This window comes from Corvus moneduloides, chromosome 2, assembly GCF_009650955.1.
Source record: "Corvus moneduloides isolate bCorMon1 chromosome 2, bCorMon1.pri, whole genome shotgun sequence".
In the NCBI taxonomy this organism is placed as follows: Eukaryota; Metazoa; Chordata; class Aves; order Passeriformes; family Corvidae; genus Corvus; species Corvus moneduloides.
The window spans coordinates 28,764,230-28,789,316 of record NC_045477.1 but is presented as its reverse complement, the minus strand read 5'-3'; the positions used below and the strand labels follow the sequence as shown (position 1 = coordinate 28,789,316).

At 46.5% G+C, this 25,087-nt stretch overlaps 1 protein-coding gene and 1 long non-coding RNA gene across 2 annotated transcripts; both read left to right on the top strand.

Annotated features, from left to right (window-relative positions):
• Positions 1 to 2,408: 2,408 nt before the first annotated feature.
• Positions 2,409 to 17,293, top strand: ING4 (inhibitor of growth family member 4). The gene is given in 9 exon segments (XM_032098771.1): positions 2,409 to 2,658; positions 14,039 to 14,110; positions 14,307 to 14,473; positions 14,684 to 14,798; positions 15,120 to 15,228; positions 15,549 to 15,574; positions 15,577 to 15,695; positions 16,097 to 16,158; positions 16,376 to 17,293. Coding segments are annotated over 9 exon segments (945 nt in total). The 5' UTR covers positions 2,409 to 2,423; the 3' UTR covers positions 16,416 to 17,293.
• On the top strand, positions 2,720 to 9,252 carry LOC116439348. The gene is made up of 2 exons (XR_004238132.1): positions 2,720 to 5,224; positions 6,048 to 9,252. It is a non-coding gene; the product is annotated as an uncharacterized LOC116439348 (long non-coding RNA).
• Positions 17,294 to 25,087: the final 7,794 nt, after the last annotated feature.

Below are 25,087 nucleotides of genomic sequence, written 5' to 3'. Positions count from 1 at the left end.
ACATTGCCAAGGGAAAACACACCGACATCTGTAGAGCAATAAAGGTTGAGAACCACTCCTGCAGACTGCTTCCGTAGGCCATGCAGCTTCCCTGTGGGAGGTGTGTAGGCCTGGACAGCACCACTCATCCCACAGGTCCTCTGTTGAACCAGGAGCTACCTGCAGGATTAACTACAGGATGGAGCTGTAGTAGCAAACTGGGGTGAGGGGGAGGAGTGTGATAACCACAGGGGTTAGCCTATGTGGCTTTGTTACTACCGCACTTGCCAAGGGATCAGCGTATGAGGCTGGCTGAGGCTTAGACATAAACGGTCACGGGTCTCTAGAGCTTATTTCAGCTGGGAAAGCACCTTCCTGCCCATCGTCTGTGCCCATGCTCAGACTTCAACTTGCTAAAGCGTTTACTCTAAAAAATATTCCACCTCTCGACGAATAACTACCATGGTGACACTTCCTCTGTGGCTGAGGATGCTTCTGGAGACCTGAGCAATGCAAACCTTCTTTTTGACTTTGTAAAGAAAGCAAAAATAACAAGCTTTCCTGGACTGAGGGCTCAGAACTAGTTTTTGCTAGAATGGTAGAGTTTCTACTGCTGTGAGACCACACAGGCACACAAAACTGCCTCTCCCCTTTATTTTGCAACTTCACAGTGGCAGTTCATGCAGTTAAAGACTGTACAATTGTACACTTTACTGAGATTGGCAATTTAGATTTTAGGCATTTAGATTTTTGTCTCTTCTTTGCCCTGTCGTTTGTATCTGCAATGGCAAGAAGTCCAGAGGGAGTTTCATTCCATTTCAGTGGTCTAGAATTCTGACATCTTCCTAGCCTTGGCTTGGGGGATAAGACGGGGTTCCCAGGTGGTCTCTTAACCAAATTAGTGATGTCTAAGAATGTCTAATTCTTAACATCAGCTCTATTCACCCTGGTAGCCCCAAGCAGGATGTGTTTGGGAGATTCTGGTTTAGGACTGTGACATGGTATAGAGAGCAGATTTTTTTTTTTTTTATGTAACAGCCACATCCTTCCCCTTAATTAAGGGTGTAAGGCAATTTATACAAGAATTTTGAAGTACTTTAAAGTGAGGCTTAACAATAATGTTCAGCTAACTGAAGCCAGCTGCTCCACATGGGAACTGAAAAGACTAAGAAATGTGTTTTGAATAATTAAAAATATGTCATAAATAACTTAAATGACTGTAGGAAGAGGAATGGAAAACTCCAGAACATAGGGGATTTCTGAACTAACCAAATAGTTTTAACAGCAAGATAGTTCATAGTACAAACAGCTGCAATTCCTTTATATAATACCTTCTCAGTCTTGCAGTGCAGGCTGCTGGAAGACTTAATGCCAGTATATCCATCTAAATAAAGGCATGGTGTCTTGGAAGATCTTTGGGAGGAAAGAGAGAAAAAGAAATCTAGTCACTTCTCCTTGTGGCCAGAATCTGGGAGCACTCAGTCCTGAGCAATGGCTGTCATTATACAGACTGTCAGAAAAAACCAGAACGGTGTAGGGGAGTAGGCAGGAGAAAGGTGGGTGAAATGTAGTATTTACCAAACCCAGTGCCTCCTAAACTGTATAGGATGCTAAATGAATGCTGACCTCTTGGAAAAACAAGCCTGTGTATCTTAGAACCTAAGGATCAAAAGAAGTAAGATAATTTTGTCTCAGTCCCTCCATACCCACATGTGACTTCACCACTCCACGCTGTGCATGTAGCAATGGACGGCTGGGGAAGGGCTCCTCAACTCCATAGCTCGAGGGGCTCTAAACATTCAAGTGGCTCGTGGTGTATGGTCACAAAAGTGGTCTGGCATGATGAAGAAAAAGAGAGCATGGTCACAGGTTTAACTTCATTCCCTTGCTTTGTTAGTCTGTTAGAAGTGTTAGGTTGTACCAGTCCTGTAGCAGCAGAGACCACCCGTCTCCTTTTGTGACACAGCAGCAGCTGCTCGTCACTGGTGGATTACGAGGCGAACGGAAGACCATAGGAACAAGTCAACAGCACGTCCTCGCCCAGACCACAGGCTCATCGAAGGGGTCAGGATGGACGGACCACAGAGGGTCACTGCTCCAGCCTCCCTGCTCGAGCAGGGTCATCCCAGAGCCCATGGCACAGGATTGCCTCCGGACAGTTTTGGAATATCTCCAGAGGGGGAGACTCCACAACCTCTGTGGGCAATCTGTCCCAGTGCTCGGCCACCCGCACAGTAAAGAAGTTCTTCCTCTTGTTCAGGTGGAACTTGCTGTGCATCGGTTTCTGTTCGTTGCCTCTTGTCCTAGTGGTGGGCACCACCGAGAAGAGTCTGTCTGACATTCTCCATTCAGATACTTATAGACATGGATGAGGTCCCCTCTCAGTCGTCTGAGCCTCTCAGGCCGAACAGGCCCAGCTCCCTCAGCCTTTCCTCGTGGGAACGATGCCCCAGTGCCGCGGTCACCCTCGCCGCCCTCCGCGGGGACCACCCGGCGCAGCCCCGCAGAGCCCGAAATGGCGGCGGGAGCGGGGCGGAAGTGCCCGGGCCGCGGGCGGAAGCGGCTTCGCAGCCGGGCAGCGCCGCTTCCGGGGGGCGCGCGCGTTCGCTTCCCGCCGGAAGCGCCGGTGTGTGGGGCCCAAGATGGCGGCGGGGATGTACCTGGAGCACTACCTGGACAGTAAGAGCCGCCGGGGCGGGGCCGAGGCCGCGGCTGAGCCGGCCCGGGGGGGCACGGACGGGCCGAGGGGGCGGAGCCCCGCGGGGGCCGAGCGCTGCCCAGGGTGCCCGCGGGCTCTCCCAGCCCCTCGGGCGCAGCCCGGCCCGGCTGTCGGGCGCCCGGTCCCCGGGCCGTGCGGAGAGGCCCCGTCCGTGGGGCAAGGCTCGGCTGCAGCTCCTGCAGGAGCCCTGACACCGCGGCCCCGTGACTGGTTTGTCCCAGGAGAAAGGAGCCCGGTGCTGCTTCAGCCGCCTCTCGGGAGCGGGAGCTTGGCTGTCAGTGGTTTCCCGGGATAGACATCGAGCCAGAGATAACTTTAGGATCTGGAAGGGGGGGGGGCAGTTATGATAGTTTTCTACGCTGTTAGTTTACAAATGCAGCCCTGCGGTTTTGGCCAAAGAGGAGCTCTGTAAGTGCTAATGGAGTTGGTAACGTTATCGGAGCCCTCCAATGGTACCTCCTATTTTACCATCCTGCCTTAAGGTGCTTAAAACTTTGTCAAACTCTGTCCTTTGGGGATGAGACTTTCAGTGCATCTTTTACCCACATGTTCTTAAAATAGCCAAGCAGATCCATCAGAAGAGTTGTTTCTCAATGAATGGACTAATGAGTTAAGATTCAATAACCTGTTCTTTGGGGAATGCTGTTCTCATGTTTTCCTGCTGGTCTGGTGTTGGCACTAGAGAAGGAGAAGTATGTTCATGGGGTGGTGTGTTTAAAGCTGGGTAGTTCTGGTAATGTGTCTTCTGCTTCACTGTACCCAGCCAGTTAAATCTCTCACTGTCTGCATATGCATACAAGAAATGGAGTTTGGCTCTTCAGAAATCTTGCTGCACTGGATTTCTTCCAGCACAGAAGTGATAAGGTGTTGATATGGACACAGGGGGTCTCGTTCCTTGTGTCTTCAGTGCTCCTTTTTGTCATTAGGAAAGAAAATGTGTGAGAATGTTCAAGAACCATAATAAATGTCAGTGAAAGCTGAAAAGAAGCTGCAGTTGAACAGGATCTAGGAGCTGCAAGGAAGGAGGATGCAAAAGCCAGGAAGAAGAGCTGGATGAGGAGGCAGGTTGTTGGAGAGGAGCAAAGATTTATGTTCCTGTGCGGTTCTCATTCCGTTGTAGAAGAACTGCAGTTGACTGAGGCTCCTCAGTTGGGAGGACAAGGGCTGGGAAAGAGGAGATAAAAGCAGATGGATAGGGAGTAAGTGCATAGGGAGGATGCAGGGTTTTCCTCCTGGGAGGGCAGAGGTGTATTTTGGGTAAGAGCTGCAGAGCAAAGATAAAGAGCAAAGACTGGGATCTGCAGTCAGTAGGCAGAGATGAGCAGGATGCAGCACTGAGGGTGGAGAGGTGTGGTAGGTACCCAGTTGGAGAGAAGGGAAGGTTGATGGCTGGAGAATGCTCCTGCCAAAGTCAAACACTTCTGGATCATGTCATCACAGTCATTTAAAATCAGCCAACCCCCTGGGAACTCCTCTTCCTCTCAAGTACAGGCATGCAGAGGAAATGACCAACTATCCTCTCTCAGCTGAGATTTGTGGTCCTGCAACTGTTGTAGAGATTCTTGTCCTGTTGAAGGTGGATATTAATATGGTAGAGTCACTGTTGTTGTTGAGGTATCGTACTTTTTTAAAAAAAGAAAGCGATGTGCGCAATCTAAAAGTCCTTAAAAGTATCTGGTTACAAAGATTTTAGGAAGAGCAAAACATTCTTCATTCTGGTGGTTTAGCCTTTTTCGCTTACCCTTAGATCTCTAAGGCCTTTTTCAGTTTTGTCTGGTGCAATATTACTTCCTGTTATTAGCTAATCATAAGACACTTGCTGTGCTTATTCTAGGTTTCTTTCAGAACAGCGTATATGAATTGTGATACTTAGAGCCAAAGAGCACCCATCACAGTCTTCAGTAAGTTAGGCTGCTGATAGGTGATAGCATATATTTCTAATTACCCATTTTGTTCTTCTCTAAGCCTGCTCTCCTCTTCTGAAGTTCTGCCTGAACTCCTGACTCTGTGAAAATGCATACAGGATTTTAGACACGAGTCTTCTTCTTGATGCTAATCTAATGCTTGATTCTGTTTCCTACTTGCTAATTCCCTTTTTTCCCCCCATTATTTTAGTGTTTTAAAAACATTCAGTTCTTTTTTAAAGCAGTTCACCAATGTCCTAAAACTTCCTGAAATTTGATAGAAAGAAATAGTCCAGAACTTTTGGTCATCTGTTATAAAAAGTGTCTAATTCTTAATTTACATCTGTGTCTTGGAACGGAATTGTTTTGGTAGTGTAGTGCTATTGCAGACACAGTTTTCAGTTGAATGTGTTTTTTCCTCCCGCAGGGATTCTCTTTCATATGGTTTTCTGTCTGGATCTGCTCAGGGAATGAATGAGGAATGTGTGATGAAAGAGGGCAGTTATTTGTAGGACCTCTTCATATCTTTGAATGAAGGAAGGTGTATAAGGAATTAAGTGAAGAATGTAGGAAGAAAAAGAGTGGCCTCCTGTTTGAAGCAGTTGAATACCACTCTGACAAAGTGAGTTTGATGTTTTTATTTATGTTGTGAGTCCCACTTTATACAGGTTTTCCTTGCTTGGATTGTGCTTCCTTCAGATTATGAGTGGAAATTTTTAGTCAAGAGGAGCAGATGTGCAGAATGCTCATAGCTGCAGCTGAAGCCTGCCTTGAACAGATAATTCTGAAAAGTCAGGCTATGAAGCATTTTTGCACATTTCAAGAGGCAAGTTTGTAATTAGCTGGTCTTCTTGGCTTTAATCTCTTGGCCTCAGTAAATCTCTTGGCTTTCATTCTGTTGGTGAGGGAAATGGGCCACTCCACTGCAGCACTGTGAAAACATTTTAGCGTCACAATAGTGAACACCTTGAAAAGCTGACTACAAAGTCAGTTTTCAGATGGAGCTCTGGGTCTGAGCATGTGACTCTGTATTGAGCAAAGAGAATAAAATATAACTTTGAATCAGTGCTCAGTCACTGGGAATGAGAAACACCTTGGATGAAGCATCCTGTGATTAGGTAATTAAAACCTGTGTGTTAAAATGCATGAGCAGTCTGGCAAAGCTAGGCATATAGCCCCAGTTGCTTCAATTCAAATATTTTGAGTCCTCTACTTTGGACATCTAAAGTTCTTTTCCATTTTCTTTTTGTGGAATAGTGAAGTTAAGAGCTGTTCTCTTAGTAAAAGGTGTCTGGAAGCTTCTTAGGTCTGGCATTTCAACAGCTTTCAAGTCCTTGCTGTAATTTGAAACTGGGTTTAGACCTGGGATTAGGCATGCCCTTTCCGTGGCTTTAAGCTGTTAATTACAAAGCAGATCTGTCTGAAATGTGTTATGTTCTTGGCAGATGTTTTTGCAGCAGAAAAATATGCACATTCCTTCTGTGCTGAGCATCCTGACAGAGAAACTCCATGTCTTGTCTACTCTGATCACCTTCATTCCTTCATCCTACACTGAAGCTGTCTCTTCAATGACTACACCGAGCCAAAGGATTCAGGGAATGGGAGACAAGGAATGTGTCTTGTTCCACTTCTCTTCTTCCTGAGTGTTTTTCTCCAGTGGCTGAATTTAAGCATAAAAAGATTTCCATCTCTTCAAATATTGTCCTCCTTCTAGTTTCTAAACCATTTTATGCCTGGTTCTGAGGGGAGAAAGCGAGATAAAAAAGTGCTTTCCCTCTAGCAGTAACGCAGTGCAGCTTTAGTGACGGAAAGCCTATGGGTGCAAAGGAGTTACGAGATGTAGAAAGGAATGGAGGCGGAAGAAGAAGGAAGAAAACAGTGTTTTGGGAGTAAAAGATGGAATGTGCATAAAGACTCCTGAGAAGAGTTTGCACTTGCTTGAAATTGAGTTAGTGTGCTTTGCTCAGTGTTGCCTCTTGTGCGGGGTTAGAAATACTGTTGTGGAGACTTTGAAGGGGAGAAAGGCATCGTGTGATTCACACAGGTTTTCCAGAAGGTGAGATGCAAACCCTGAGTTTTCTTCATGTTTGGAAGTTTCAAGAGGACTGTAGAGCTCCTTTGTGAAAGGCATCGTCTAAGCACACATACTCAGAAAACAGTCCCAAATCAAGTCTCTGTCTATATGTGAGTGTGCCATGAGGGTAGGGATTGTCTTTACAGTAGAGGGAACTGCTGTGCAACCACCTGTGTTTTCTACCATCAGTGCTTCCCTGTTCACCCACCTCATGGGTGCCAGAATAAACTAAGTGTACTTAGTGACAACACATTAATCATTTTTTATGGCAACATACCAAGGCATGTATCTCTCCTCAACAACAAGAACTGTTTCCATCTTCCCTCACCTCAAAACCCTGAGGAACTAAAGCCAGCATTTCATCTAAATTAGACCTAAACACTTGGGAGAGTCATGAGCAGCAGGAGTAGCAGGTAACCTTGGTGAGCTTGAGAGGCAAAAAGATGTCACAGGCCTGGCTGCTCAGATGGCTGCATTATATTAATTCTGTTGCCCTGGAGGCCACCAGTCAGGACCTGTTCCAGGAGCAGGCACTAGGACATATCTGCCTCAGTGCCGAGGGTGATGGAGACAACAGGCTTAGATGAAGAGAGCTCAGCTGGTAAGTTAACGTGGTTCTATGTAATCAATGTTAAAACCTTGGGGTTTCCCCCTTTTTTACACTGGTTAGGGAGGCATCGAGTTTCCTTTGCTCCTTCTATTTGCATGTATCAGTAGGCACATAGAGATGCACCAGTTCAGGGCTTGTCACTGCTAGAAACTTAAGCCAGCATAAGCACAGAGCAACAGAAGCAGCACATGCCCTCATGGAAGTCATCTACTTTCTCCTACAACCGACGTGGGAATGTCCTTTCGTTCTTCGATAACATTAGCTAGCCCAGTAAAATGGGATTATTCTTTTGGAATAGCTACATCTGCCTGGATTTCCCTCTGTATGGCTTCATCACATGGGGGTGCGATGGGTATCATCATCTTAATGCTCTTAGAGGACATGGGTGTGATGTCGGAAATTGCTGTAGGCGAGCCCTTGATTCCTTCCCAGACCTGGCAGTGTTCCAAATTCCCCAGCAGTTCTTTTATCTCTCACTTTCCCTACCTTCATTATTCTTATCCCCTCCCCAGTGTAGCGTGCAGCCATACCCCCTTGTCCCTGCCTCTCCGGTTTCTCACATCATTCTTCAGAAATGCAAGTGTCTCAGTAAATGGTTTCTATACTTGTCACTGCGTTAGTGTAGTGAAAGATGCCTTTCACCTTACTGAGACTGTGGATTAGTTACACCTGTGATGCACCACACATGATCTATGGAAAATTACAAAAGATTTCGTGCAGAGGAGAGAATTTGGTGATTCATAGGCATCATTTGTTTCTGTGTGAAAGCTACTGGCACAGCCCACGCTGAGCTGATACATTTAATGACCAATTCATTTAGAATTGATTTTGTTGTTGGCTGATACTTTTATTGGAGCCGATACAAGATGGCTTTACATGGCAAGGTATGCTGTGTTTTCTCTGTATTTCTTCACTTACCCAACTGCAAATCTGATGTCATTGTTTTGGCAAACAGCCCTGTGATCTCTTTGGTGGTTTTCCCTTCCTTTGGAGGCCTGTGGCAGGCTGGAAATGCCAGGAGTGTTGCTAGTCTCATCTGCTGTGTCAGTCTTCCAAGTCCTCCAAGCTTCTGAAATCAAGGTTGATCTTTAACAATAAAGATGCCTTTGCTGAGACTTAACAACATTGCCTGCTATCCTGGCTGTGGATGCTGTAGCATTGAGCTACTGTAATAAGAAAACAACAAAAAGAGCCCTCCCTCCTTGAGAAAAGGGCCCACACTTTGCGGGGAGTATTGGGGTTCTATGGCTGACTGTCACTGACATTGACTGTCACTGCTGACTGATGCCCATTTCTTTGGACAATGCCTGAAGTAGATGTGCTTGGGTGGACTGGTGTGCAGCACATTGGCCCAAAGCTTGGGATATATGATATGGCCACAGAATTCCTGGGTGGCTGTGGCTAAATGAATCTGCCATGCACCTGAGCACCCTCTTTGTAAAACTGTAGGTAGGATTATCCCTTACCAAAGTGTTGTGAGGATAATGGTACAGGTTAGAATTTTTTATTGCAGCAGGGCTGAGCCATCTCTGAAAAGAGGGAAAAGGATACATTGTGCTCAAACACCAATTTGAATAAACTGCGTAGGAAGGTGATTGGTTACTTGGGAACGCCGGACAGAGTAGAAGCAGTAGTTTAAAAGGGTGAAACACTCTGAAAGGAGGGATATAAAACACCCTGCCCCCTAATGAGGGAGCAAGGAAGCTCCTGAAGATTGCTGCTAGCCAGTTGTCCTGCGATATACTTCAAGTGCTACAAAATTATGAGAATCGCGGAGTACCGAAAAGTCCGATGTGCTTCCCCAGCAAGATCCCAGCCAGTTTGCTGTCTTGGGGGGCAAAGAACTTACCTTCTCATTGTGGCACGAGCAGGAATTTTTTAATTGTCTTCAGCAATGTGGTGTCTAAAGTGTTTGCTGAAATCTAAGCTGTTCAATAAAGCAACCGTGGCTACGTTCTAAAATGTATTTTCCCATTTTTTAATAAAATTTAAAAATGCGTCTAAACATGGTGGGTGAATGGATGTCTTGGGAAAGGCACTGTCTGTTTGGATGATCCTTGGTGCTATTGATCTGTTTTTAGGACTTTGGACAGCACAAATCCATTGTTTGGCACAGTACAGACGTGCTGCAGAGGATTGAAGCACAATGGAAGTTATCAGGCTGTGTAGGCTTGCTCTCTGTGTCTGTATGTCACAGTTAACATCTGAGTTAAGTAGCTGAAGTTTAAATAACAGTTGCCTGCACCTGACATCCCACGTGTGTTTCTAAAAAGAAGTAAATAAAGTAATAATTATTGGAGAGGAAAAGAAGTGGTGCTGGATTCTGACTTTTGGAGAGAGAGAGAGCGTGGTTCTTAAGGGAGAAGACAGCATGGTTATGGATGCCTGTGGAAGAATGAGTGGGGGAAAGAAGGGAAGAGGAGAATAAAAAAGACAAAAGAGGAATGGGGATAGTGAAGGAATAACATACAAGGAAAGGAAAGACGAAGGTAGGTAGAGAGACTTTAGCTTGTGATCAGAAATGAAAACAAGGTAAGAAAAGGAAGGGGTGAGAAAAACTCGCTGAGAGACCTGCACCAGTGATTTTCAGGATAATTGTACCATGAGAGGAGTCAGTAGGGCTGCACAAGGCTTCTGTATGGATCTGTGCAATGAGTCCATTAGGAAAAGCATTGCCAGCAGGTTGAGGGAGGGATCCTGTCCATCTGCTCAGCCTTGCTGAGGCGCATCTGGAGTGCAGTGTCCAGTTCTGAGCTCCTCATTAAAGAGAGACATGGAGCTCCTGGAACATGTCCAGCAGAGGGGAATGAGGATGATTTGGAGACTGGAGTATCTCTCTTGTGAGGAAAGGCTGAGGGAGCTGGGCCTGTTCTGCCTCAAGAAGAGATGTCTGAGAGGGGTTCATCCATGTCTGTAAGTATCTGCAGGGAGGGTGTCGAGGATGGATCCAGGCTCTTCTCAGTGGCGCCCAGCAACAGCACAAGAGGCAATGGGCAGAAACTGATGCACAGGAAGTTCCACCTGAACATGAGGAAGAACTTTACTGTGGGTGACCAAGCACTAGAGGAGATTCCCCACAGAGGTTGTCATGTCTCTCTCACTGGAGATATTCCAGAAATACCTGGGCACAATCCTGTGTCATGTGTTCTGGGATGACCCTGCTTGACCAGGGAGGTTGGGCTGGATAACCCACTGTGGTCCTTTCCAGCCTGACCCATTCTGGGATTGTGTGACACAGTTGCGTTAATGCTAGCCCATGCTTTGGGTCAAGCTGTTGGCCTTGCTAGCACTTTCTTTCCTGTACATTTTCACCATCCTCCTCTTCCTCTCTTACTGCTGTGCCATTTGTATGGAAAGAGGCCCTTGCTTTTCCTTATTTTTCTGTCCGTTGTTGCGTTTCATCACTCTTCTCTAGTGATCAAAGATGTCTCTAGGGTGTTTTTTCTTCACCATTTTCGGTTTCATAATCTGAGAATTACGTGGGTATTTTATGATAGTATTTAGTCATGATAATTTTAGGTGAATCTTACTAAGATGAACAAGCAAAATTAATTGTAGAGGAAAAGAGAAAAGCAGGAGGAAATGAAATTACGTAAATAACATGAATGTTTTTAGAAATAGTGAGGAAAAGTGTGGTGGTAGAATGAGGAAATTGGAGACTCAAATCTAGATTTTTTTTTTTTTTTAATGAGTCTTATTGGGTGGTGATGTCTGATAGCCAGCACAGCACATGTCAGGCAATTTCAGCAAGTGTTCTGGCCCCTGTGATAAATACTGTGACGCAGAGAATCACTTCTGTTTAAGGCTATGCAAGAGCTTTGGAGTTAAGCTGCAGATAGTAGTAAACATCCCCATAGCTAGATTAAGTTATGTACCAGACAAATAGTTTGTTGCTCAGTTATAACTTGCTTAGCTGCAGCTTTATCTTGTTAAGCTTTTTGTTATTGCCAGACTCTCTCTGGATCATAATTTGTAATGGTGTGCTCAGCTCCCTTCCACTTTCAGTTGAACACATAAATATCTTTGTAGCAGTTCTGATTATAAAGTCACTGTACTGTCACTTGTTTCATTTTCTCCCAGTTTATTGACGAAGCAGCGGCAGAACATTCGTCCGGCAATAGATTTGCAGAGTGAAATATTTTGCTGTGGTTTTAGGAAATCATTTTGCTGGTTTTAGCAGGGAAGGAATTCAACTGACAGGGGTTTGTCTCGTCAGCCCCAGATCATGACCCAGACGTGCTTAAATGATCCGCCCATGGTGCCTGTGCTGAGCGTTTGCTCGGCCAGAGCCAGACCAAGGTGATGGCTCTCCCCACACTGTGAGAGCTGCTGGGAGCAGAGGGCTCTGCACACCTGGAGGCAGGAGATGAGGCAGGGGAGCCACTGGCCCGGCCGAGGGGCCGACACTGAGGGGAGCAGGCACTGGGGAGAGAGGGACTCTCAGGGCTGGGGGGCACAGGCTGAACAGACAAGGCCAGGCACGTAGAGGCAAGAGAAGGACTGATGCTGTCCAGACGAGGGCATGTGCTGGCATTACTGGTGGTGGCAGATTTGTACAGTGACAGCTGTAAAAACTAGAGCACAGTTCCTTTCAGGTTCGGTAGCAGAATCAGACTCCTGCTTGAGTTTCTCCTGGTGCAAGAACATGGCTGTGAAATGTGACTGTAACCTCGTGTGGGGTTGTTCTGCCCGCAGAGTAGCATCCTACTGGTTTTTGTGCTGGCTCAGGTGCTTGCTCTAGCGAAAGGTTTCTAGCCCTGCTGAGGGAAAACTGACAGTACCTGGTGGAATTTGTGCTTTTACCATCTGTCCTTTTCAGAAGAGAAAAAGAAATTACATTAATCTTTTCTAAAAACCACAAAGTCCAGAATTTCAAAGCTGTGATCTTCCAGGATTAATAAACTCAATATAAATTTGACATATTGTGTGCAGTGCAGGAACAGCTTCTGTTTTCCTCTAGAGGATACCTGTCTTGTCTTCTGCAGCGGATGCTTTGGAGAGGAATTAAAAGCAGCGTGCTGCAGTATGAGCCATGTTTCATTTGCTGTATAAATTGAAAGGTTTAGAGTTGATGAGGTTGGGGATTGCAGGAAGGAAAAAGGCATGGTCCCTAGATTCCCAAGCTGGATTTCATCACTGCTGTAAGCTCCCTCTATAAGCAATAATCATTTTCAGCACTGTGTCTGTTCTGAGATGCTTTTTCAAACCGTAGGGATGTAATCCAGTAGTCAGCTGCTTAAAGCTTGTGTGAAGTCTTCCATGCTGAACAAACATGGAAGTATCAGATTCAGGATATGCTGACAGACTTCATTTTGACGCTTAGTAATTTTTCAGAATCTGAATTTGCACTGTTAACTGTCCTTGAATGCAGAGGGGTGATGTGTATGTGCTGTGTATTATGTATCTGGGTACTTAAGGACACCTACTCTTTGAGCATTTCTCAGGTAACTAAATCAGAAATGGCATCAGAAATCTGTTGAAGCAGCAGCTTGACTGCTCCTAAGGATGCTGTATGTAACTTATTATTATGCTGTTTGGGCAAAAAACTAAGTAAAAGGAACAACTTCTGTGCTCAGCAAGGCCCACAGTTGGTTTTACCTCTTACAGAAATTAATTTCACGTCCTGTTATGTAGTAGTTAAAACTTGTTAAAACCTTCCTCTTGAATACAGAACCTTCCCTGTCAACTGGTTGCTCTTCAGGGAAGTGGAAAAGCATTCATTGCTGTAGAAATACGTGCAGTGAAAATAGACTGCTGCCCAGACTGAGATGTTGGACAGCTTTGGTGATGGCCAGACACACCTTCAGTTGCACTCCCTGTGAGCTGGAGAGCAAGTTTGGGAAGCTCAGGCATGCTTACGTTGTGTTTGTGAAGAGCTTTTCCCACCACCTTTTTTTTGAAACCTGCAAGAGAGATTTATTTTTTTTCATTAGGTATAAAGATGACAGTAATCAAGCTTAGACTCCAGGTTAATGTGGTGACACTAGATCTTGTTTTGATTAGACAGGCATGGAAAAATTAGAATTGTTTTTATCAGCTTTGCCAGTTGAGCATCTGGTGATGCCTAGGGGGTAAGTAGCATAGTGCATTGAAAATTAATTGACTATCAACTTCACATTGCTCATTCAGAGTCCTACAAATGTTTATTATTCCCTGTGTGTGGCATCCTTCCAGGTGTTGGACAGACCACACTGAGATGACAGTGCAGAAGGCACAACAAATTACGAGTCACAGGGGGTTAAGACTGGTCTCTGTTTCCCATCCCATCTCAGACTTGATCTTTGCTCTGCCCAAAGTGTCTACTCTCCCCTATATGTTAAATGGATGCATTAAAGAGACTCACTTTTCAGTGAATTAGCATTTGATCAACTTTAATTTTTACATCCTTGTGTAGAAATAACTAAATGGCTTTGTTTGCCAGCTGTTGTGCTGGTTTTTTCATTACTGAGTGGAGTTTTTGGATGGAGACATCATATTATAATGACTGGCACTCATTACAGATTTTGGGTCTCTGCTTTCTTAGTGTGGACCTTTCTGCATGGCAGCAGTTTTCTGCTAACTAATATATATTCTAGGACTATGCTTCTGCATTAAATATATCACTTTTTTATAGCCTGTCTCCTTTGGGGCTGGCAACAAATGGAAGCAGGCTAATGTGCAGCAGAGGAGTTGTTGTTATTGGTTAGCTTTTTTCCTGCCTTGGCATCGTGGGCAAGAACCTGATTTCTCCATGTATTCTCCTTTCTCTGCAGGTATTGAGAACCTGCCATTTGAATTACAGAGAAACTTCCAGCTCATGCGAGATCTGGATCAGAGGACAGAAGGTGAGGATTAGAGATGGTTTTTCTGCCAAGACAAGGAGTATGTAGCTTGACCAACTTTGCTTGGCTTTGCTTTTATCATGGGGGTCACCAGGCAGGGGAGGAGGCCTGGAGCTGCTCCAGTCATTCAGTCTCTCCTCATGGAGGGCACTGTAGTGTGTGTGTGGTGTTTGTGTATTTAATGGTACACTTGTTTCAGATCTCAAGTCAGAGATCGATAAGTTGGCCACGGAGTATATCAGCAATGCACGGACTTTGTCTTCAGAGGAAAAACTGGGGCTTCTCAAGCAAATCCAGGAGGCCTATGGAAAGTGCAAGGAATTTGGGGACGACAAGGTTCAGCTGGCTATGCAGACCTACGAGATGGTATGAAGGGAAGTGTCTCGTACTTATCGTGTGAACCCCCGATAAAGCCGCCCATCTCAGAAGGCCCTGATCTCTCATTTTTAGGCCGTGCCCACTCTTGCTCCTCATCTCTTTAGTGCAAGCCCCCTGCCCCTTTGTCCCCTCTTTGTCCTCTCTTTGCCTTCCTGGGCTCTGTCCTGGGGTAACTCCTGGTCACTACTGTCTTTGCAGGTTGATAAGCACATCCGGCGGCTGGACACAGACCTCGCTCGCTTCGAAGCAGACCTGAAGGAGAAGCAGATAGAGTCGAGTGACTATGACAGTTCTTCCAGCAAGGGCAAGAAGAGTGAGTACCACCACTGGGCTGCAGATTGATTCAGGAGGCAGCCAAGTGACTATGGAAGTGGTGGGGATGAAGGCAGGCACTGGAGTGGTGCAGATCAAAGACTGTTGCGCTGGAATCTGAAGGACAGGTAAAAAGGTGGTGACCTGGGCTCTTCTTGTGTGAGCATATTCAAGGCTGCTAGATAAATTAAGATGGGGTGCATGGCCCAAAGCCAATATACATTCCAAAGTGGGAGTGTATTTTAGTGCTGGAGAAGTTGTCACTGTCAGCTGTCTGTTTTGGTGGGGTGACAGAAGCAACACCATTTTCTCTTCTTCCCAGAGGGCCGAGCCCAGAAAGAGAAAAAAGCTGCCCGCGCTCGCTCTAAAGGGAAGAACTCTGATGAGGAAGCACCAAAAACTGCCCAAAAGAAATTGAAGCTCGTCCGCACGTAAGTGTTCAAGGGACTTGAGGGAATGAGAAGCAGCACTAGAAATCAGACCAAGTCAGGCCTAGCCCTGAGAAGGATAGCTGATCCCCAGACTGGAACAGTGTGTCCTCTGTCCCTTCTTGGGAAGCAAGAGGAAGGAAACTTTTATTCTTTCAGGGGAGTGTGGGTTGAAGGGGAAAGCAGGTCACTCCATTGGAGTTGGGTGTATGTACTTAAATAAGAGAAGTATCTGTCTCTGGCAAACAAAGGCACTGTCTGGGGACACAGGAAGGGACTCAAAGCCTGTTACTTTGCTGACCTACTTTATTCCTGTCCTGCAGTAGCACAGAGTATGGGATGCCTTCAGTCACTTTGGAAATGTGCACCCCTCGGATGTACTGGATATGCCCGTGGATCCCAATGAACCCACTTACTGCCTCTGCCACCAGGTCTCCTATGGGGAGATGATTGGCTGTGACAACCCAGATGTAAGAGCCTGCACTTGGTGGAAAGGGGAGGGAATGGAGTAGAGATGAGTCTTGCATGGAAAATCTTGTCCTGCTTGGGTGGGGCCTGATACAGCAAGCAGTGACAAGGAGAGGGCTTACCTCAGGTAGTTGGGAAGGGCAGAGGTGTGGTTGGCCATGGCCTCTGAAGTGCCTCTTTCTTCAGGGTTTTCCTTAAAATGTTTTCTTGTCCCTGAACCTAGCAAGGGAGAAGGGGAGTTCTCTCCTTGCTAACAGTGTGTAGGGTGGATGTGAGTATTCAATCCTTGATCACTGCTAGGGTTTTAGGAGTTTGTGATCAAATGCTGGGAAACTCTCATAGCCCAAAAGCAACAATTTCAAGAGAAAACTGCTCTTTAACTGGCTGCTCTTCATCCCAACAGTGTTCCATTGAATGGTTTCATTTTGCCTGTGTGGGTCTGACAACAAAACCAAGAGGAAAATGGTGAGTGAAACAGCCTGGGGGGCCCATTGGCCTTTGGAAAGGGGAGGTCCTAGGTGGCAGGAGAAAAAGTACTGTATATACACGCTTAGAAGATATCATTAAAAGGAAAATTTGAATTAAGGCTTTGTCAGGGACTTTGGAAAAGGTCTTCTGGGACCATGTACTTGAGGTTCACGTCATGCCCTCAATGTTGGCTTTGTACTTCCCTTTCTAACAGGTTCTGCCCTCGCTGTTCCCAGGAGAGGAAGAAGAAGTAAATTCACATGAGACCTCAGTACTGCTGCAGGAGCTCTCTTCCCCCTGCCAGGGCCTCGTGCCAGTTCCCCCAGCCCTTGGGGCCTTGGCTGAGGGGAAGTCTTGCCCTGTTTGTGGTTTGGGCCATCCCTGGAATGGTGTGTACCCTCACGGTGGTTCCTGTGTGTTCTGTATCCCTGGTTGCTTCTGAGTCCTTAAGGGAGGCCCTCTCTGTGTACTATTCCAAACAGGTCTCTGAACCTCAAAGGGAATGAATGAGGGCACCAGGGTAGCCACCAGATTCCCAGGGATTCAGGTAGCCCCTGATTTTCCTTGGCTTTCCTTCAGCCTCCTCAGAGTTCATTGCCTACTCTCTGCTTAGAGAGCAAGGCTATGGGATGGGGGAAGGAAAGGAGGTAAGTCTTCAGCATTTTAGGTCATTCATTTTCCTGGATCTTTTTCAGGAGAGAGGGAGTAACCAGGCTACTTCTTAATCTAGTGGGCTGGTTGAGAGACTGAAAACCTGATGTGCTCCCTGTCTTTAACCATTCCACTGCTGGCATTGAGCAGCCTCTTTTTTTGGGGAGAGGAGGAGGCAGAGGGAGTGTTTAGAGCTAGCTTTGTCTCTCTTATTCCTGGGGTAAACCTGCTGGTCTGGGAAGCACACTGTGTGAAGGTGGAAGAATTTCTGACCACGTGGGGAGAAACAGCTCGGTCCAGTCTGTCTTCCGGCTTCAAAATTCTGCCTTCCTCTTGTGTAGTGGTGCTTCTCCATTATGTCGATGGTGGGAAGTTTGGGAATTCAGATCCCACTTGTATAATACAGAATTAAATAAAATGAATTGAAACAAATACTCTGTTTGCCTTGGTGTCACCTCTAAAATAAACTGTGGCAATTGGTCTCTCTAGTTTTTCTTTCTCTCTTAGCTGTTATGTTCACATTGGTGAATGTGGTGCAGCTGTTTCATGTAGCAATCCTGAGCAGCACTAAGAAGTGACATTCTGCATAAGTCAGGCTTGAAAATGTACCTAATGTACTTGCAAAAAGCTACTCAGCTTTCTGGTGGCTGTGAAAAATGCCTGCCCCTTCAGTCGTGCCCTCACAAGAAGGTGAACATTTATTCACGTTATCGTTTGATCATTTACTTCATCAGTTGCCTTCTCCTAAATGAGGAGGGATGGGGGTTGCAAAGGCCAGCCCTCACTGTCTGTTGGGCAGCGCAGCTGAGAAAATAAACCATCAGGACAAACCATGTGTCTCCAAGAAAGTGGATAAGTTTTCCAGACTTCTGGATAGCTTGCTTCCCAGTAGGTCACAATCAGCTTGTTGCCAGAAACTCTGGCTGCTGTTACTAACATAACGTTAGGCTCCGAAACAATTTCTGGAGATCTGCGGTCCGAAGGTCTGTAGTGTCTGTAGGTAATTGTGAGGAGATGGCCCATACTGAAGCTTCCCTTTATCAATTCCATTGGCACAGCCTGTAGGCTGACAAACCAAGTCTGCTTCCTGCTTGTGGTCTGCTCATCAGGAGGGTTTAAGCTCTTCACCTGAAACATGAAACGTTTTCCTCACACAGATAACCAGTATGAGGATCCATGGAGGATTTTGCTCGTTTAGTCATGAAGCCAAAGCTCTGCTCGGGTTCAGAGGACAGTGTCGGTGAAGATCACTATTCCCGCCTTGTCACTGCACAGGGACCCTGGCAGCCATCAGCTCAGAAGCTGACGTTGTTTTCAAGTGAGTTAGCACTGAGTCAGTCTTTGGCTTTTGCCTCAAGAAGGGGTGTTTAATTTCTGTTTTTCTGTTCATTCTGCGCAGAAAAAAGGATGAGTTCTTCTGCAGGCTGTTGGCTCATATGGTTTGTGGTCCCCCTGCCATAAGTCTGGATCTCGATCCCTAGATTGTATTACACCACTTCCTGGGGCTTCCCTTCTTAAGCAGAGGTGAAGTAAATTCTGGAAGATGTTGGCTGTGTCTCTGGTGTGGTTTTAATAACAGGAAGACAGTGCTGTGATCCAGTGGGTGAGCAGGCTGTGGGAGGAGAACTGATCTCTTCAGCTGGGGGTTACTCAGACATCAGCTGGCGCACAACTGACAGAAGAAATGGGGGATGTGGCCTGAACTTGAGAATGGGCTTTGGGCAGAGTGCAAGGGGGATGAAGGATGCGAACACTGCTCCAAGCAGCTTGGTTTCGATGGGATAGGACAGGGGATTGTAATGGCCAGCGTTAGCAGCAAGCTCTCTAGGAACTGTGGGCTAGAGAGGTGTTCGAAGCACTAGCCAGTAGCAAGGAGCATTGCAGGGACTTCTGCTGCCACTGAGGGAATGCTCTAACTTACATGATGAGACAATTTTGACCGAAATTTGGATAAAACCTAGGCATTTTTAAATGGCTTGCAAGTATAAATGCAAATGAAAGCACATTAAAAGCTAACCTTGGAAGAGAGGAAATAAGGGCAATAGCTGTGCAGTATTTAATCACCAGAGGAGGAAAAGAACAAGTAGAAGCTAGAAAATACAAAGTACAAAAATGAAGCCAGTGGGAACAAAGCCTGAAAGTGACAAGGCTGGAAACATGAGCAGCTTTTTTTAGAATGCCTTTTGTTTTTGATATAATTGAACATGGCACTTGTCCATTACTGACTGCAGATAGCAGAATTGTTTGTAATGAGAGGAGGGAAAGTGTTCTGTAAATATTTATTCTGTGTTGGTGCTGGTGTCATATGGGGATGGTGTGCTTCCTAGGCAAACAGTAAAGAAGGGTTTTAAGTGGCACCTCTTGGGGCAAAGACTTTTTTGATCATCGGTCCTTAATAAACAGTGTTTGTCATCATGTGAAAGCCACCCGGAGGCATCTGTGGGCTGATCTCTGTCAGACTCTGGACTGCTTGGGAAAACCTACAAGGCTGGAAAAGAGCCAGCTCTGTTCTGGTCCTTAATGATGGCAAGAAGGCTGCCACAACAGTCCAGATGCGAAATACTGGAACAGGGGGGAAGTAAATAGCTTCTCTCTAAATCAAGCAAGAAATCCAGGTCAACAAAATAAAATCAGTTTGACAGGAAGTAGCAAAAAAAGATCAGTCAAAAATTACTTGAATTTTTTTTTACGATCCTTGTTAATAATTACCTGGATCACTGTAGTGGTAATGGGATCTGAGAAGTTTACTTCTCCTAGAATTGAAGTGCTTAAAGCAGGGATACACTCAGTTTAAGTAATCATGAACTCCATTACAGAACTGGCTAGCTTGCAGATTTCCTGGAACAGCTGTCAGTGCAACATAAACACTTTCTAAAATGGTGCTGGAGAAATTGCCCTTTTAGAGTGATTGGAAATATCCTAGTTGATGAGTGAAGTCAAGTCTGAGTTTTAGGAGGCTGGAGCCATACAGCATGACAAGAGGGAAGAATTTTCCAGCCTTGTTAAGCCCATTTATTAATAATAATTTGTCACGCACACAAGTGACCGGTTTATCTTGCCCAGTTTGATTGCCCCATCTGCAGCCATCATTCCTGGGTAGCTGGGCAAATGTGCTGACGAGGATGTCCACAAAGTATTCCCCTTTCCAGCAAGCAGATGTGCTCACCAGGCCCCCACCCCTCAGGCTCTGCCACCACCATTTCCACTGCATAATGTGCATGGAAACCATCCCAGCCACGACTGTCACCTTCCACCAGTGGCACCACCTTCCTCTCCTGCTTTTGAATAAACTCACCCCGCAGCTCAGCAACACCCAGCCTTTCTTTAAGCACTCTTAAGGTGTGACTTACCTAACCACCACTCAGAGCCGTGTGGTGGACACTCTCTCACCGTCATGTATATTCAATTCAAATGTTGGCCAAATCGGTCCACAAGTCTCAAGTTGGCAGTGGAAGACATTCCCAAGAGACAACTTGCTCATAGGGACTGAAAATAAGCCCATGTCCTCCCAGACCTGGCTGGTTTGACAGTTTGGAGCCATTGTGCTTTTTGTAATCAACCACAGCTCTACTTTCTCCCTGCCACATGAACAAGGAGGACAAACTTGTCAAGACATTGACAGCCTGAGTGGCAACATCTGCTCTAAGGGTCTGGCAGTAGGCAAGGGAGACTGCAGTACTGAAAGAGTTAAAGACTAATAGAAGGAGACAAAATGTCCTACCTTTCTTCCCAAAGACAACTGAAAGAAGTTTATCCAACTCTGCTTCCTAGCAGTTACAGTATCAGAAGAAATATAGCTGTTTTTATCGAATAAAATGAATTTCATTTATAAAAATAGTCAAACATCTTGATTAATTTATGCTAATTTATGTTTATTTTTTCTGAATACATAAAAGAAACTAAGAGTGTTAGTTTTTAAAAAAAACCACGTTTGTGCCCAAGCCTTAAGGACAGGCAAAGCTGTGACAAACACTAAACTCCTACATCTTGGTGTGAAAGAAATGTTCAGCAAGGTGTCCACTTGGGTCTGTTTTTGCGGGTGTGCCATTTCATTGCAGTGGGCTGGGTTGCTGCCATTGAAGAAACAACTCATTCAAAACTGAAACCCCATCTGGGAGTAGGAAAGGAATTATTTTTTACACATTGACAGCAAGCAAGAAAAAGAAGTGTGAGACCCTGAGATTTCCTCATTCCAAAAGCCTGAATGATGCAGTCATTGGAAGAACCCATTTACTCACCACAGAAAGACTGAGGTGGGAAGAAGCCTCTCTGGAGCTTTGCAGTCCAAGCCCCTGCTCACAGTAGGGATAAAAGTGTGGTTGGATCAGGTTGTTCTTGCGTGAAACAAACCTGCCTAAAAGGACTACAGCAGTTTGTTCAAGCAGGCTTTATGTATCCACTCCATTTTAGGTTGTATTAATAATTCAAGAAACCACTTTTAAATGCTGTTTTTGCAATCAATTAAATATTCCATTTTCTAAATGTCAAGTAAAAAATGCTTCATTCACTATTTCCTAACAAAATAAAATGTAAATTAAGTATTTGAATTAATGCACGTTATAACTGTGCGGTGCTTGTACAAATGTGAATAGATTAACATATCTACCTAGTTTAAAAGAGTGCCAATTTTAATGTAAAGTCTATATTTATCAGCACATTCGCATAGTTCTCAGCCAATGACAGTAAACCCACTGAAATAAAGTACAAATGCAGAATGAAGATGATTTAAGCTACGAATAAAGTAGCAATTCAGAGAATTTTGGTTCAAATCAGAACACTCTCAGGCACTTTTGTCTGTGGAGATGGACATCTGCACCCTGCTCTGCATAGGCTGGTACCTACAGCCCTTCCCACGGGGTGAAGGTGTCCAGCACTGGGATCTTGGAGTAGTGTTTGGAAGAGTTGGTGCTGAACTGGAAGGGGGTCTTTGCTTGTCTGCTGTGTGATGGTGCTGATGGCTTCGTGGCAGGGCTGTCCCCTCTGCTGGGAGACTCCTCTGGACTGTCCAGCTCCTTGTGTGAACAGAGCGAGTGCTGCCTGTCTCTACCTGCTCCTTTAGGTGTATGTTTTAATAAATGGAGCTATCACACTTCCCTTTGGTGTTCTGTGAGGAATGCATAACCTGGCATGTCTCAGCGGCTCTGTCGAGCCCTTTCTGAGACCCCCCTAACATCTACACCAGCAGAACTGCTCATGGCCTCCTCCCTAAGCAGCCTGGTGTTTATTTCCTAGCATACATATTCTCTAACATACATACAGGTGGTTTGGGAAGCATTTTTCTATCACCTCTGCTTGCATTTCAAATTATTTAAGACACATGCTTTCTGGGGATGCTACTTAACAAGCCACTGAGTCTGGAATTCACACCTAATCTTTGTGGCCTCCGTCTTTATGGGGTTTTGAGCTGACCAGACATCCTCTCCCTGCCCCCAACCCCCCAGTTTAACTCACTGGCCTGACACTGGGTCTGTGAGCCACGGTCCTGGATTTTCCAAGAGGTTTTCAGACATTGCTGCTGCTGGTGGTGTTTGTGATGGAACACACAGCATGGAAAACGCTGAGAAATAGCTGAAGTATTTCAGGCAACACAAGGAAGAGGAGCTCATCTGCTGAAGGGTGGTCCCTCACAAACCAGACATGCTCTTACAAAGCTAGGGGTTGACATGCAATTGGATAGCAACATGGATAACATGACTCCAGCGAGTCCTTGTCCTGCTGTTACACCTCCCTGCTGCTGGCTCAGGGACTTTGTAGGCCAGGGGCTACAACTGTGTCCCTCAGCCTGCCGGGTCCCAGCTGGCACAGGAACACTGACTGCAGGAAACTCTGGTAACCCTGAAAACAAGGGTGCAAATCTGCTTCACTGCAAAAATTACACCGCTTGTAATGCATCATGGAGGGTACAGCCTTAAAGGTGCCAAGTGAACCCTCAGAAATCAGAAAACACTGGAATTAACATCACCCCCGTGCTCCGCATTGCTGACAACTATAATTGCTTGATGCAGCAGGAGGGAGTAGATTTCCCCAGCCTGCAGCATTGATGCGTCGTGTACAAGGCACTGTTCCTCCCATCCTCATCCCTCCCCCAAAGATGACTTCTGTTTTGCAGAGACTTGAAATGCAGGTGCCCCACAGCCAGCTGGCACACACCTCATCACACAGCACAGCAGCACCTCCCGCTCTCGCAGCCTCCCATCCCTGCTGGGTGCATGCCAGAGACTCGCCGGCTTCTACATAGTCCGCTTGTGGACTGTGAGTTTTCTGAAGGATTCTGACAACCTGGAGCAAGTCCAGGGCATGCCACAGTGCATGAGAAGTGCCGAGCAGCCAATCTGTCCTCACATCAGTAAACACCTTTCCAAATAAACAGCAGCTCCCCACAGGCAGGGCTACCAGAGCACCAGCCAAGGGGGACATCTTTGACAGTTTCCCCATCTTTTGCATTCCTTCACGTTTCCTGTTTTCACTTGCCATAAATCTCTTGCTGGCACATGTAGACACAGGCAGTGTAACCAGCACCTGCCAGACATCAGTAACACTATGTGGCACTGCCCAGAGAAGTTGTGGATGCCCCATCGCTGGCAGTGTTCAAGGCTGGTTGGATGGGGCCCTGATCAACCTGGTCTAGTTGGAGGTGTCCCTGCCCAGGGCAGGGGGTTTGGAATTGGATGATCTTTAAGGTCCCTTCCAACCCAAACCATTCTGAGATTCTACGATTCTACGATTCCATGAGTCTGTGACATGCCACATGAGTGCTCTTTCCTTAATCCCACATTTCCGTCAGCCAGTGAGGTCAGCACTGAACTTCTCCGGGAAGCTGCTCAATCAGGGTGACAGAGCTCAGCCCTGGCTCTGTTGTTGCAGAGGAGAAGAGGTGATTAACAGAGCTGGGGATCTGAAGGCTCTGCAATTGTCTAAAATCAGCTATAAGCAGTATGTCTCAAGCTAAGTAATGGAAGATTAGGGACTGCCAAAAATTTGCAAGCTCCACCAGCGTTGCCTGTTTTAATATGAGCAGCAAGAGCTAGCTGGAAAAACTCTCCCGATCACTGTCTTTCTAAAGAGCTGCAAAAACATTCAAAATTCAGTGCTCTTGTTAAATGGTCAGGCTTCAAGCTTCTCAGAAACGCTACTTTCCAACAAGACATCTTAGAGAAAATCACATCTCGCCTCCTGCCAGGCCCCCCCCAGAGCTACGCGCTGTTGTCAGACACCTTTTTAACAGACTGCGTGGCTGGAGCGATTTGAGCTTTCACCTTGATAGCCTGGATGGCCACGGGGCACTGGCAGGCGATGTGGCAGCCTCGCAACCGCAGCCGGCGCACCTGCAGCACGCTCTGCAGCTGCTCCATACAGCAGAGCCGCTGGAATCTCCCAGGATTTGCGACAGAAGCGGCTCCTGAAGCAGGATCCTGCTGCGCAGCTGAAAACTTTGCCCGCTTTGCCCGCAGCTCGCCCTTGGTTCCGCGAGGGAGCCGCTCCGCAGAGCCCAGGGGTGACAGGCGGTGCTGCTGTGCCAGCCTGACTTCTGCTTAGCCTGCACTTCCCGGAGCTGCTGTGCCAAGCGGTTTCTTTCCAGCCTGACAGCTGCTCGCCCGTGCTGGTTGCCGCCGTGCCTTTCCCTCTCGCATCAGAAGGTGCCCAGCTGTGGGAGGCAGCGTGTTGGCTGCGATCCACGGGCTGCACTCGAGGGTTGCTGTGTCTGGGCCCTGCACTTCGGGTGTCTCAGCATTAAGAAATGGGCATGGGTGTGGGTCTCCCTCAAAGTCAGTCCTTAGGGCTCTGAGCACTTCTGCACTGGTGGTCCCCAAACACTTTTTGCCAGCAGCTGTCCTCCTGCTTTTTCCTGGGAAGGCTTTATTGTGCAGAGAGACGTGCTCAGGACACCTGTGCCAGAAGCAGAGTGGTGGTCCCTTGACTTCTCAGGAGTTCAGAAAGTGGTGTGTCTGCCTGGGAGAAATCAAGCCAGCTTTCCACCACATCCTGAAGCAAGCTGGTGCTGGGACACTCCTGGGAAGGCATGGGGTGCTTCTCAAACCCCTGCAGATGGAACAGATGTTGCCTCCTTTCCCCTGCAGAAGAGCATAAAATGATTTGGGGTTTAAGGTACTCCAGAGGTACCACTTTTGGGCTACCCTCAGCCTCAGGTTAGCCTGGCCAGGCCCCAGATGCTGTTGTGCTGTTGCCAGCTGCCACCATATCCCCAAGCAGAGGGAGAAGCTCCCAGTTTGGCTCCCGCTCCTCCTTGTCCCCACCATCCTGGCGTCTCCCCTCC